This window comes from Myotis davidii, unplaced genomic scaffold (genome assembly GCF_000327345.1).
Source record: "Myotis davidii unplaced genomic scaffold, ASM32734v1 scaffold642, whole genome shotgun sequence".
Taxonomy (NCBI): domain Eukaryota; kingdom Metazoa; phylum Chordata; class Mammalia; order Chiroptera; family Vespertilionidae; genus Myotis; species Myotis davidii.
Genome location: NW_006293957.1, coordinates 34,850 through 44,970, shown reverse-complemented (window position 1 = coordinate 44,970; position 10,121 = coordinate 34,850). Strand labels below are relative to the sequence as shown.

Sequence of the window (10,121 nt, the reverse complement as noted above, 5' to 3'; positions counted from 1 at the left end):
TAGGCGCTGCTTCCCGCGGCTGGCACAGCAAGAGGGCCTGTGCGCCCACCCCTGGCGTGTCTCTGGGTGGGGCCCGGCCCCTGGGGTGCATGGGTGCCACCTGGTTTGGGGCGGCTGGGCCTGGAGCGCGCACCTTCTCCAGGTGCCTCTAGGGAAGTGCGGGCAGGCCCTCCTTGGTGGCGGAAGCTCGAGCGGGTGGGTCCTTGGGCCTCTAACCCAGGGTTGCCCGGGAACCCTTTCCTGGCACAGCTTTCCCCCTGGGCAGCTCGTTCATGAAGGCTGCTCGTTCATGAAGGCTGCTCTCTGTGATGGACAGGCTTTGTCCCCTCCAGACACTCCCTCTCGGGAGTGATCCTGCGGCAGTGCCCAGCTGGGCCTGAGCCTTCCTCAGGCCTGTGCGCTGGGTGAAGGTTGCCACACCCCATTCTGCAATGAGGGATTTCTGAGGTGGTTGCCAGAGCCGGTGCCTGCGGGCTAAGGTCCATGTTAACAGTTTTCCCTCCTGACCATTTACGTTTGCCTTTCCTGTTTTTGCTGGAAGCAGAAGGGGGGCCTTGTGTGGATGCGCCAAGCGTGGTCTGAGATGGGGCCTGCCTCGGTCGTTCCCCATGGCACACACCAAGAGGCCTGGCTCCTGTGCTGCGGCCACATAGCAAGAGTTGGAATCTCTGACCAAGAGACCCAGCCGTGTCTTTGGCCAGGTCAGCCTGGAGTTTCCGCAGACCCGGGAGCTTTTACTGAGTGACACTGGTTGATGCTGCGTGGGAACCTGGCTGCTCCTCGGAGCAGAACCGCAGCAACAGGAACTCCTGCACTGGCCCCGAGCATTGGCCACTGACAACGTTGGCATCAGTTGGAGCAGGAGAGAGAACATCAAAGTGTCATCCACCGAGCACCAGGGGTCTTGGCTACCTCTATGGTCCTGTTCTTTATCTTGTCCCTAAACATCTTCCCAGGGACCCATAGGGCGAAACCAGAGCCTTCTCCATGGTTTTTAAGGCAGACGGGCATGCCATTCTGGGTGTTTAGAATGCTGACTGCGAACCTGTGTGTATGTCGTACACGAGTGCCTGCCTGTGTGTGCATATCCTCCCAAGTTAGGTTCAAGTAGACTGGGAAACAGTGTGGCAATGGAAGCGCTGGGGACACTGGTGCCGGCCGGATCCTAGGATGGCACGAAGGTGGGAGCGATTGGGAGTGAGACTAGGTGCCTTAGCAGCTTCCTCAGAGGCCCCCGCCAGAGCCAGTCCCCGTGGCACCGTGAGCAGAAGCCACTCCTGTTGGAAGGGGGAGGAAGTTATTCACAGTCATTCCAGACACCACATTTAGTCTCCACAAAACCCTGCAGGGTGGGATTTACTCCTTTACCCTGCTTTTCAGATTGGGGAAACTGAGGCTCAAAGAGGTTAGGCGTCCACCTGAAGGAAGAGGAAGAGCCAGGTGGGAAGCAAACATCTTGCTGCCTGCTCACCCCGGGCTGGCTGCACAGGGTCAGCTCCCATCATTCCCTGCGAGGCCCCTTTCTTTGCGATGGAGGGTGTGGGACACCTCCTTTCCTTGGAGGTGACCTGGTTATTTGCCTTAGAGCTCTTCCTTCTGTTAGGGCTGGGGAGGCCAGGTGGTAGGAGGAATTCGCTGTCGGAGTTCAGCTCTGGGTTCTTGGACATTTCTGAGCTGTTCCAGGTCTCAGCTCTTGGAGTGGATGAGGAAAGGAAGCAACAGATGCATCACACCCCAGTCCTCTGGGTCTTTGTCATCACTGTTCTCTGGGTCACGGCTAGCCCTGGTCACTGGGTAGCCCCCTGGTGAGGCAGGCACAGGGGGCTCTTGTCACTGATGGCTTCTCATTGTGCCGGGTAGGGTATGATGGGACCCCAGCCTCATTCCTCCGTTTCCTCAGGGGGCCAGGGCCTGGCTTGGTTCTTTAAGGCCTTGCTCCCTAGGAGGGTCCAGGGTAGTGGAGCTCAGCCAGAGGCTGGGTAGGCTGTTCAGATGGGGCCTTCTTGGTGTTCTTGGACCTGCAGCTGGGGGGTTGTCTGCCTGCCGACCACAGCCTTCCTAGCCAGCAGTGTACTTCCTGTCCTCCCTCTTGGGTGAGTCACGGAACCCTCTGAGCTTTGGCCTTCTTGTCTGTGGAATGGGAATGATGATGTATCTCATGAAGTTGCTCTGACCACTAACAGACAGTGCTGAAAAGGATGTGGTGCATCCTGGCGCCTGGGGGGTGATTTGGTGCTGGGAGCTATCATCATCATCATCATCATCATCACTGTAATTGTTACTGCTTTGTTGCTCTTTTCTGTTTCTATGTCCATCATCACATCCTTGAGGGCAGGGCCTGGGTCATGGCCTCTCTTGGCTACTCATCCTTTTCATGATCCTTCCAGGGACCACACTGGTGTTGGCCCCAAGGATGGGCCACTGCTGCCCAGGCTAGGGCTGGCCTGGACCTGCTCTGTCTAGTGCAGTCGTCACTGATCACCTGTGGCCCGTGCCTACTGTGCTGGGCAGTGCAGGGTAGAATCTCTCGTCGCAGGAAGCTGTGCTGAGCTGGACTCCACAGCTAACCTGGAGCTCTCATGGCACCGCAGCCTCGAAACATCCTCACAGTGGCTCCAACAGCCACCAGCCACCTGCTGAGCACGGACAGCAAGAAGTCTGTAATCACACAGACACTGAGTTCCTGTGGGCCTCCCCGCGTTCCCTGCCAGGCGGCCTTGCTCACCTGGCAAGGGTGGTTAGTGTTTTGGCAGTTCTTACCAGCCCAGCGGTGGGAGGGCAGGACTGGGGGTGCCCAAACTGTCCCTGTTGCCGGCTGTCCCTGTCCTGTTTCTCCAGCTCATCTTGCCGGGCAGCGAGTCCCAGAGTGATGTTCCTAATTCACAGCTTTGCACAGGCTAGGCTGGCCCAGACGCCTGACCTCACTGCTGGGGCCTGCCTCGCCCATGCCTGCTGCCCCCACCCCATTCCTTACCCACGGCCCCCTTTCCCTCTCCCCCTTGGCATGCCTGGGCCTCCAGGAAGCCCTTTCTGACCCATCACACAAGTTCGCTCTCTTGCTTGGCAAGGCCCTCCCTCAGACCTTGTTTCTGGTGCTTAGCACTTTCCTCCCTGGTTTGCTCTGGTGCTCACTCCTCTTGGCCGGGCATACAGCACATATTCCCTCAGCGTCAGCTGCACGTCAGGTCAGTGCCGCGTGCTGGCCAGACAGGACAGCAGCCCCAGGCTGCTCTCACAGCCTCGGGCTGGTCGGAAGCTCACGCTTGGCCAGACTCTTCCATCCAGGCCAGACCTGGTGCCAGCCCAGCTCAGGGGAGCTTCCCCAGCAGGATGCTGAGGTGAAGGCCAGTGCAGATGGGTCAGTGGGCCGGCCGTCCCGAGGGGTCTGTGCAGCTGGAGGAAGGGCCAGGAACGGCAGGGAGGGAGGGGGCAGGAAGGGTGCAGGCCCCCTTTGCAAGGAGTGTAAACTATGGAGGGTGTGTCTGATGGGTGGTTTGGGACCCATTCCCAGGCCATAGCTGGATCTAAATGAGTCAGAGCCTGCAATGCAATAAGCTCTCAGGAGCTGGCTGAGGAATGAACAAAGCTGAGTGAGTGCTGCGTGTGAGGGCTGGTGTGGGGCCTCTCCTTGCCCCTGGAGCCAGAGTGGGGGTCAGGACACGCTGCCCCTTCACAGCTAAAGACAGTTCCAGGGACGTGACAGCTCCGCCAGGGTCGGCCAAGGGAGAGCCAGGCAGTTCTCACTGTGTCTGCATTCTGCTTATCCATCCCACACACCTCTGGGCCCCACTGTGTCCCAAGGAGTCCCCAGTTCAGAGCCCGATGGGTACTGACAGGCCTGGGAGGAGTCAGGTTGGTATTTGTCAGTCGAGCTTTACTGGTTATGAAAATGCTGCAATGCTAATGTGCTGATTGACTAAGAGCTGTTGTCTCAAAGCCCCACCCAAAGGCCCTGCTTGGCCTCTTCCCCTGCTCCCTCCATCCGCGACCCAGCAGTAGGGCCCATCCTGGCCTGGTGTGTTTCTGGCTGTTTGCTATTTGTAGTGCCGTTCCTGGACAATGTGTGATGCCCTGGACTTCCAGGGCCTGGTGTCCTGTCACTGTTGCGCTTATTTCTCTGATGCATGAGGCGGGTGGGACTCAGCGGCCGGGCCTGGCCCCTGTGAGCCCACAGCGGAGTCTCCAGGAGCCCTGCCACTCACCAGCTCCTTCTCTCTCTCCACAGGCAGCCATGAGCACCAGCCACCCTGAGCCCGGTGCCCGGGCACGGAGCCCCCAGCCAAGATCCCTGTCCCGGAGCTCGTCCAGCCTGCTGGGTGATGGCCGGGGACAGAGGCCAGAGCTCCGAAAGAGTGCCAGCAGCACTGTCTGGCAGGCCCAGCGGGGCACCAGCACCAGTCCCCAGGTCCAGGAGGAAGAGGGGCACTCAGCTGAGAGCACGGAGCAGGCACAGGGCCCCGGCCCTGGGCCACAGCCTGGTGTCACAGGCCACTGGCGGAGCAGCACTGTGGGCAATGTGTCTACTGTGGATGGTGGTGACCTGTGTCGCCTGAGGGTCCCCAGCGCCGCTGCCGTGCAGAGGAGCCACTCAGATCTGGTCCGCCCACAGACCCGGGGCCACAGTGGGGCTCGGAGGGCCAGCCTCAGTTGCTCAGCCCTGGGCAGCTCGCCGGTCCACAGGGCACGGCTGCAGCCTGGTGGCACTTCTGGCCAGGGAGGTCAGGCCCCTGCAGGCCCGGGAAAGGACCTGGCTCCAGAGGATGGGATGTCAAGCTCAGCCTGGACCCTGGGAGAGAGTCAGGTGTGGGTGTCGCCAGTCGACCTGGGAGGCACACCCACCCACAGCAGCAGCCCCAAGGCCAGGCCCAAAGCCACTGGGCAGTCAGCTGCCACCTCCTGCCGTGCTCTGCCCCCAGCAGCTCTACTCTGTGACATGAGGGACGAGGGCGCCCGAGGCTCCTGCCATGCTCTGCCTGCCCCAGGGATCCTGGCCTTTCCCAAACTAGTAGCATCAGTGAGTGAGTCTGGGCTGCAGGCTCAGCGTGGCATGAAGTTCCAGTGTGGGTTACCCGGGGGGCATCCTGGGCATTCCCCCTGCTGTGCCCATCCTTGGGATCCCACTGGCTCAGCTATGGAGCCTGGCGCAAGGACCAAAGATGTGTGGACCATGACCTCAGCCAGTGACTTGGCCCCAGTGCTGATGTCCCCTCTGTCAGCCCAGGATGCTGGTGTGCAGGTGGCCCCCATGGCAGTGTGCAAGGCTGTGGCCACCAGCCCGCCCCTGGAAGTCCCGGTGGCCCTGCACCCATTCCCAGAGGTAACTCTGGGGTCCAGGCTGGAGGAGGCGGCGTCCCCTGTGCGGGATGTGAGGTGGGATGCTGAAGGCATGACGTGGGAGGTGTACGGGGCTGCAGTGGACCCTGAGGTGCTTGGTGTGGCCATTCAGAAGCACCTGGAGATGCAGTTTGAGCAGCTGCAGCTGGCACCTGCCAGTGAGGACAGCCTGTCCTCAGAGGGCCGGAGGGGGCCGCTGCGGGCTGTCATGCAGTCGCTGAGGCGCCCCAGCTGCTGCGGCTGCCCCAGCACAGCCCCAGAGTGAGGAGTTGTGGCCCCAAGGGCTGCCCTGCCCCCTGGACTCAGCCCCCCTACCAGGGACAGTGGGGGCTCCATGCCCTTTGGACCCACTGGCAGCCGTGGATATGTCTTTGCTGTCAGCTGCCAGCAGATGCAGGACTTCAGCCTGGGGACTTGCTAGGGGCAGCTGGACTGGTTTTTAAGGGCTTGATTCCCACAGGCCACATCTGCATATTGGGCGCTGAACTTTGGGCAGTTTCAGCACCGTGTACAAGGGAGGGCCTGATTTTTCTGTAAAATCATCTCTGTCCAGCCTCTTCAGACTCTGCTGTGACTTCCCTGAGAGTCGTGGTGGCTTTACTTGAAAGCAGAGCTGAGACGAGGAATCCTTGACCTGAACGGGGCCCAGGTGACGGGTCAGCTGGGTCTTTAGAGACGGGACCTGACGCTGCCAAAGGCTTCCTGTCTGCCACGCCGTTCGGCACCTGGCCTTGCGGAGCCTTCATGCATGGACGAAAGCGCAGACGTGTGGCCGGGCTGTGGCTGACATCCCCGGGTTGGACGACGGAGCAGAGGCTGAGGTTCAAAGCAGGGCTGGCTGAGGCCTGGGGTCTTCCTGCAGCTCGCCAGCCAGCCAGCCAGCCAGCCAGCCAGCCAGCCAGGAGGCGGTTGTGCACGAGTCCCTTGAGGCCACATTCTATGCCAGGTCTGGGTTTCTTGGGAGATGAGACCAGCTGCATGTGCCCTCGCTGCGCTCACGTGTGGAAGGGGCGCACCTCGGGACCAGGGAGCTGAGCTGTAAGAAAGGCTGCAGGTGTGTCTGAGTGTGGCTCCATCTCTCACTGTATCCGGGGTGGCCTCAGGAGTGGGAAAACAGGTGACCCCCGCCCCCAAATATGTCACGGTCCTGAACTTGCACCATTATTACCTCATTCCTTTGGTTTAAGGATTTATTTTCAGCTGGCGCAGTTACTCAACGAAGGGAGGGTAGGGATGATGGGTAGAGGAGCCTGCGATGGGGTCTCCCACTGGTGGGAAATGGCAGGGGCTGTGAGGCTGTGGGCCTATTTGCCCTGGTCCTGCACACCTGACCTGACATGGGCCAGGGCTCATGGGGTCCAGGGGATCATGGGAGTGGGGGAGCCCAGGTCACCAGGGCTCGACACAGAATGACTTGACTGCCCAAGGATCTCTCCAGGCCCACGGAGGATGGAGTGGGCTTACAGTTGGAAATCTAAGCTCCCGAAACAGAACCTGCCAGCCCACCTTTGAGGAGCCAGGTCAGTGTCTGCCGAGGGTCAAGGGCACGGGAGGGTGGAGTCAGGGCTCACGTGCAGCCCAGCCATGATGTGGCCCTTTCCTGGGCCGCCTTCTGCACCTGGGAACCCAGGCCCTGACAGCAGGCTCCCCCCTGCCTCCAGGGACTCACGGAGGTGGAAATGATCCAGGCGACAATGGGATCATTTTAGATGCAGGAGTGACATGCTACCACCAAGGAGCGAGGTGAGAAGGGCACGCTTCTGGTCAGAATGCCTTCCAAGGCCCCTCATGGGCTTTACCCAGAACCATGCCATTCTCACTTCTAGCTGGGCTGGTAAAATGCCACCCCTGCTTAAAAATGACAGCCAATCAGAATCACTACTGCCAGTGAGGCAGGGCAGAGGGTTGGCCTCGCCTGCCTTTTAAAATGGGGTCAAGCAGGTTTTCCTGTAGTCCTGAGGCACTGGGCTCTGTCCGCTGCAGCTGGGGCTGTCCTCTGTGTGTGGTGTGGAAGGGCACTTCATGCCCAGCCCTGCTCAGGGGCTCCCGGAGCCCAGTCACCAGTGGGGCCAGACTGGAGAGAGCAAATGGCTATGGGACCTGAGGGGGATGGTGAGGAACGGGATTGGGGAGGGCACTTCCCCACAGGCCACAGCTGAGCAGGGTCTTCAGGACACAGCTGGTCTGGACATGTGGGCAGAGGGGGGTGTACCCGGCAGAGAGCAGCCTACGCGGGGCTGGGAGGTGCTTGTGGTCACTGCTTGGCTGCTGCGTGCCAATCTGTGCCACCTCCAGGCTGCACATGGCTGGTCAGGATGGCAGGCTGGGCCTGGCCCCGCTTGGGAAAGGATAGTGAAGCCGCCTCCCACCTCATCTTGACTGAGATACGTCTTTGCAGGTGGTGCCCCCGGAGCCCTGCCCTGGTTAGCTTGCTGCCTTGAGACAACAGGATGGGCCCTGGGCCTCACTCGCCAGGCTGCACAGCCTCAGCCCATGGATGGGCGGCAGCTGGATCTGAATTTGCCCTGGAGACACAGACCACCCTGCCTCCTGCCTTGTCCCTCATGGGGCAGTCTGGCAGTTGGTCAGGCTCTCAGCACTGGCCACCAGCGTAGTTTACAGGTCTCCTCTCAGACCCCAGATTTCTGATCAGACTTTCTGGGTTCCCTTCAGGCTCTGCTCTGGGAGGTGGCGGATCTCATTATTTGTACATTTCTTTTGAATTGAAATAAAGTTTTGGAGGTCGGAGCTTTGCCAGGGAAGGATTATTGAAGGTCTTGTGTGTGTGTGTGTTTCTCTGTGTGTGTTTCTGTGTGTGTGTTTCTGTGTGTGTGTGTGTGTTCTTTTTTTTTCCCTCCTGGTAGATTGTGTCCTTTGGGGCCTTCATCCCAGATCACTAGAGCTCCCAGCCCAGGCAAAACCCCCTCTTGTAAGCCCCTGTCCCTCCTACCTGGCAGCCTTACAGGCCCCCAGTGACTGAAGCCGGGTGTCCTGGCCAGGACGGCAGGGCGGCATCTTTTGTCCATGCCCCAGGCTGCTGTCCCCCTGCTGGGAGTCACTAGGCACCCTCTGGGGAAGCTATTCTGGCCAGAGTGTGTGATGCTGCTGGCCCGAGGGCACAGCGCCGGGAGGTGGAAAAGCCAGAATGGCTTGGTCCCACAGTGACATCACCTTCCCTGCCCTTGAGTCTATCCCTTGGAAGTGCTGGTTTCGTATTCCATGGGCCAACAGACATGCCCCCCCCAACGCAGGCCTGACACATAGGGCGTGGGGGCGGGGCACACTATAGCTTAGTGGTGTAAACCTCAGTTTGAATCCTGGCTCTCACCTATAGCCATGCGCTCTTGGGCAAGTTACTAACTTCGTTGATCCTCAACTTCCTCATCTGTAAATGGGTATGATAATGGGGTCTCCTTTTCAGGCTGGCTGTGAAGATTAAATGGAATACCCCCCCCCCCCGAAAAGTGTGCTGGTGGCATTGGGGTCCACTTCTATGACCAAAGGCAGGGGCTAGCTCTTGCCCACACCCTGTCTCCTTGACCATTTCCTCATTAGGAGCCTTTTCCAGGTCCCTTGCCCTCTGCTCCGCACCCTGCTTGGGATATACGTGCTCTGGCCATTGCTCTCTGAAGCGAGCTCCCAGAGCCGTGCTGAGGACCATATCACTCATCACTGGGTTTATTAAGGAAGCGGGGGAGTAGAGCACAAGGTAGGAAAGGGACAGGAGCCAAGCCAAGGGTGTGATTTCAGGTAGATTCCTGCCTTGCCCAGGTCCAACTTCAGGGTAAGGCCATGGCAGGAGGGAGGACTCCGGGCACTTCTGGCTCGGCATGCAGCTGCAGTGCCAGGAGCCTGGGGCGGGTCTCTGCTGGGGGCTGTAGGGCCTGTCCCAGGGGAGGGTGCACAGAAGCCATGGGCGTCCGAGGGGTCCGGGGCACCCACCCAACTGCTGCACTCATGCCCTGAGCAGCCTCCCGCCCAGGAGGCTCCCGAGCGCGTGTGAGGCCCACAGTCTGCCAGCCCCTCTGCGAGGCGCTCTGAAGCAGCTCCCTGTGTTCACGCCAGGGCCCGAGGTTACCGTGCAGAGCTTGGCCCGTTGGTGTTAATTCCCTCCTTCCTCAGTTTTTCACCTGAAGCTAAGACTAGTCCTTCATCAGTCTGCATCCAACTTGTTAGGCAGCGCAGGGCCCGACGGAGCCTGAGGCCTGTCACTGGGTTGTCCTGAGGTCAGCACTGGTGCCCATGTCCCCGTGAATCCACATAGTCTCATGGGCAAGGCGGGCAGCGGGGCCTGCCGCGGTCCGGGTCCCCGCAAGGCGGCTCTGGTGACCACGGCTTCCTTTCCGGAGCTCTTAGCTGCTTCTGCTTCACCAGCTGTTCAGGAAGCTTGAGATCAGTAGCCAGTGAAGATTTACAGACTCTACTGTCTTACCGTTTTGAAGACTGGGGCCATCCCACCCCCAGCCCCGGCACCCCTCCTCTTGGGCACACTGTGGTCACTCGCGTCCCTGGAGGTGACAGTGAAGTGAGGACATGCAGCTGGCCACAGCCTGTCCCAGCGCCTCCTGGGGCAGCTCACCCCTTGGGTGGGAACCTTTGCGAAGCTGCTGGAGGGTCCTGGGAGATCTTCCCCTCGGAAGAACCTGGGGCCAGTTCGGTTCTGTGGTTGCAAAGCAATAATAAGCCAGGCAAGACATCTCAGAAAAGTCTAAGTTTATTTAAGAAAACTGAATCAAAACCAAGTGGCATTAGCTTATGGGATTAGGAATGGTCAGGGTGTGGGTGTG

The 10,121-nt window shown here is 59.9% G+C and overlaps 1 protein-coding gene across 4 annotated transcripts; it reads left to right on the top strand.

Moving 5' to 3' along the window:
• The first annotated feature begins 1,204 nt into the window (after nucleotides 1-1,204).
• GPRIN2 (G protein regulated inducer of neurite outgrowth 2) lies at nucleotides 1,205-8,096 on the top strand. Of its 4 annotated transcripts, XM_015566658.1 has the most exons (4): nucleotides 2,104-3,185; nucleotides 4,226-6,854; nucleotides 6,996-7,077; nucleotides 7,733-8,096. In XM_015566658.1, the coding sequence occupies exons 1-2, from the start codon at nucleotides 2,946-2,948 to the stop codon at nucleotides 5,597-5,599; spliced, it is 1,614 nt and encodes a 537-aa protein (XP_015422144.1). In that variant the 5' UTR covers nucleotides 2,104-2,945; the 3' UTR covers nucleotides 5,600-6,854; nucleotides 6,996-7,077; nucleotides 7,733-8,096. The 4 variants fall into 4 exon arrangements, with proteins under 4 accessions (XP_006767959.1, XP_015422144.1, XP_015422143.1 ...); XM_006767896.2 differs by lacking the exons at nucleotides 2,104-3,185; nucleotides 6,996-7,077 and adding an exon at nucleotides 1,205-2,093; XM_015566657.1 differs by lacking the exon at nucleotides 6,996-7,077.
• Nucleotides 8,097-10,121: the final 2,025 nt, after the last annotated feature.

What these genes read in the sequence shown, in the direction of transcription:
- GPRIN2 (XM_015566657.1), top strand. Translation starts at nt 2,946, where the DNA reads ATGCCTGCTGCCCCCACCCCATTCCTTACCCACGGCCCCCTTTCCCTC. An exon ending in CAGCGTCAGCTGCACGTCAG is followed by an intron (nt 3,186 to 4,225) that starts GTCAGTGCCGCG and finishes CTCTCTCCACAG; the next exon opens with GCAGCCATGAGCACCAGCCA.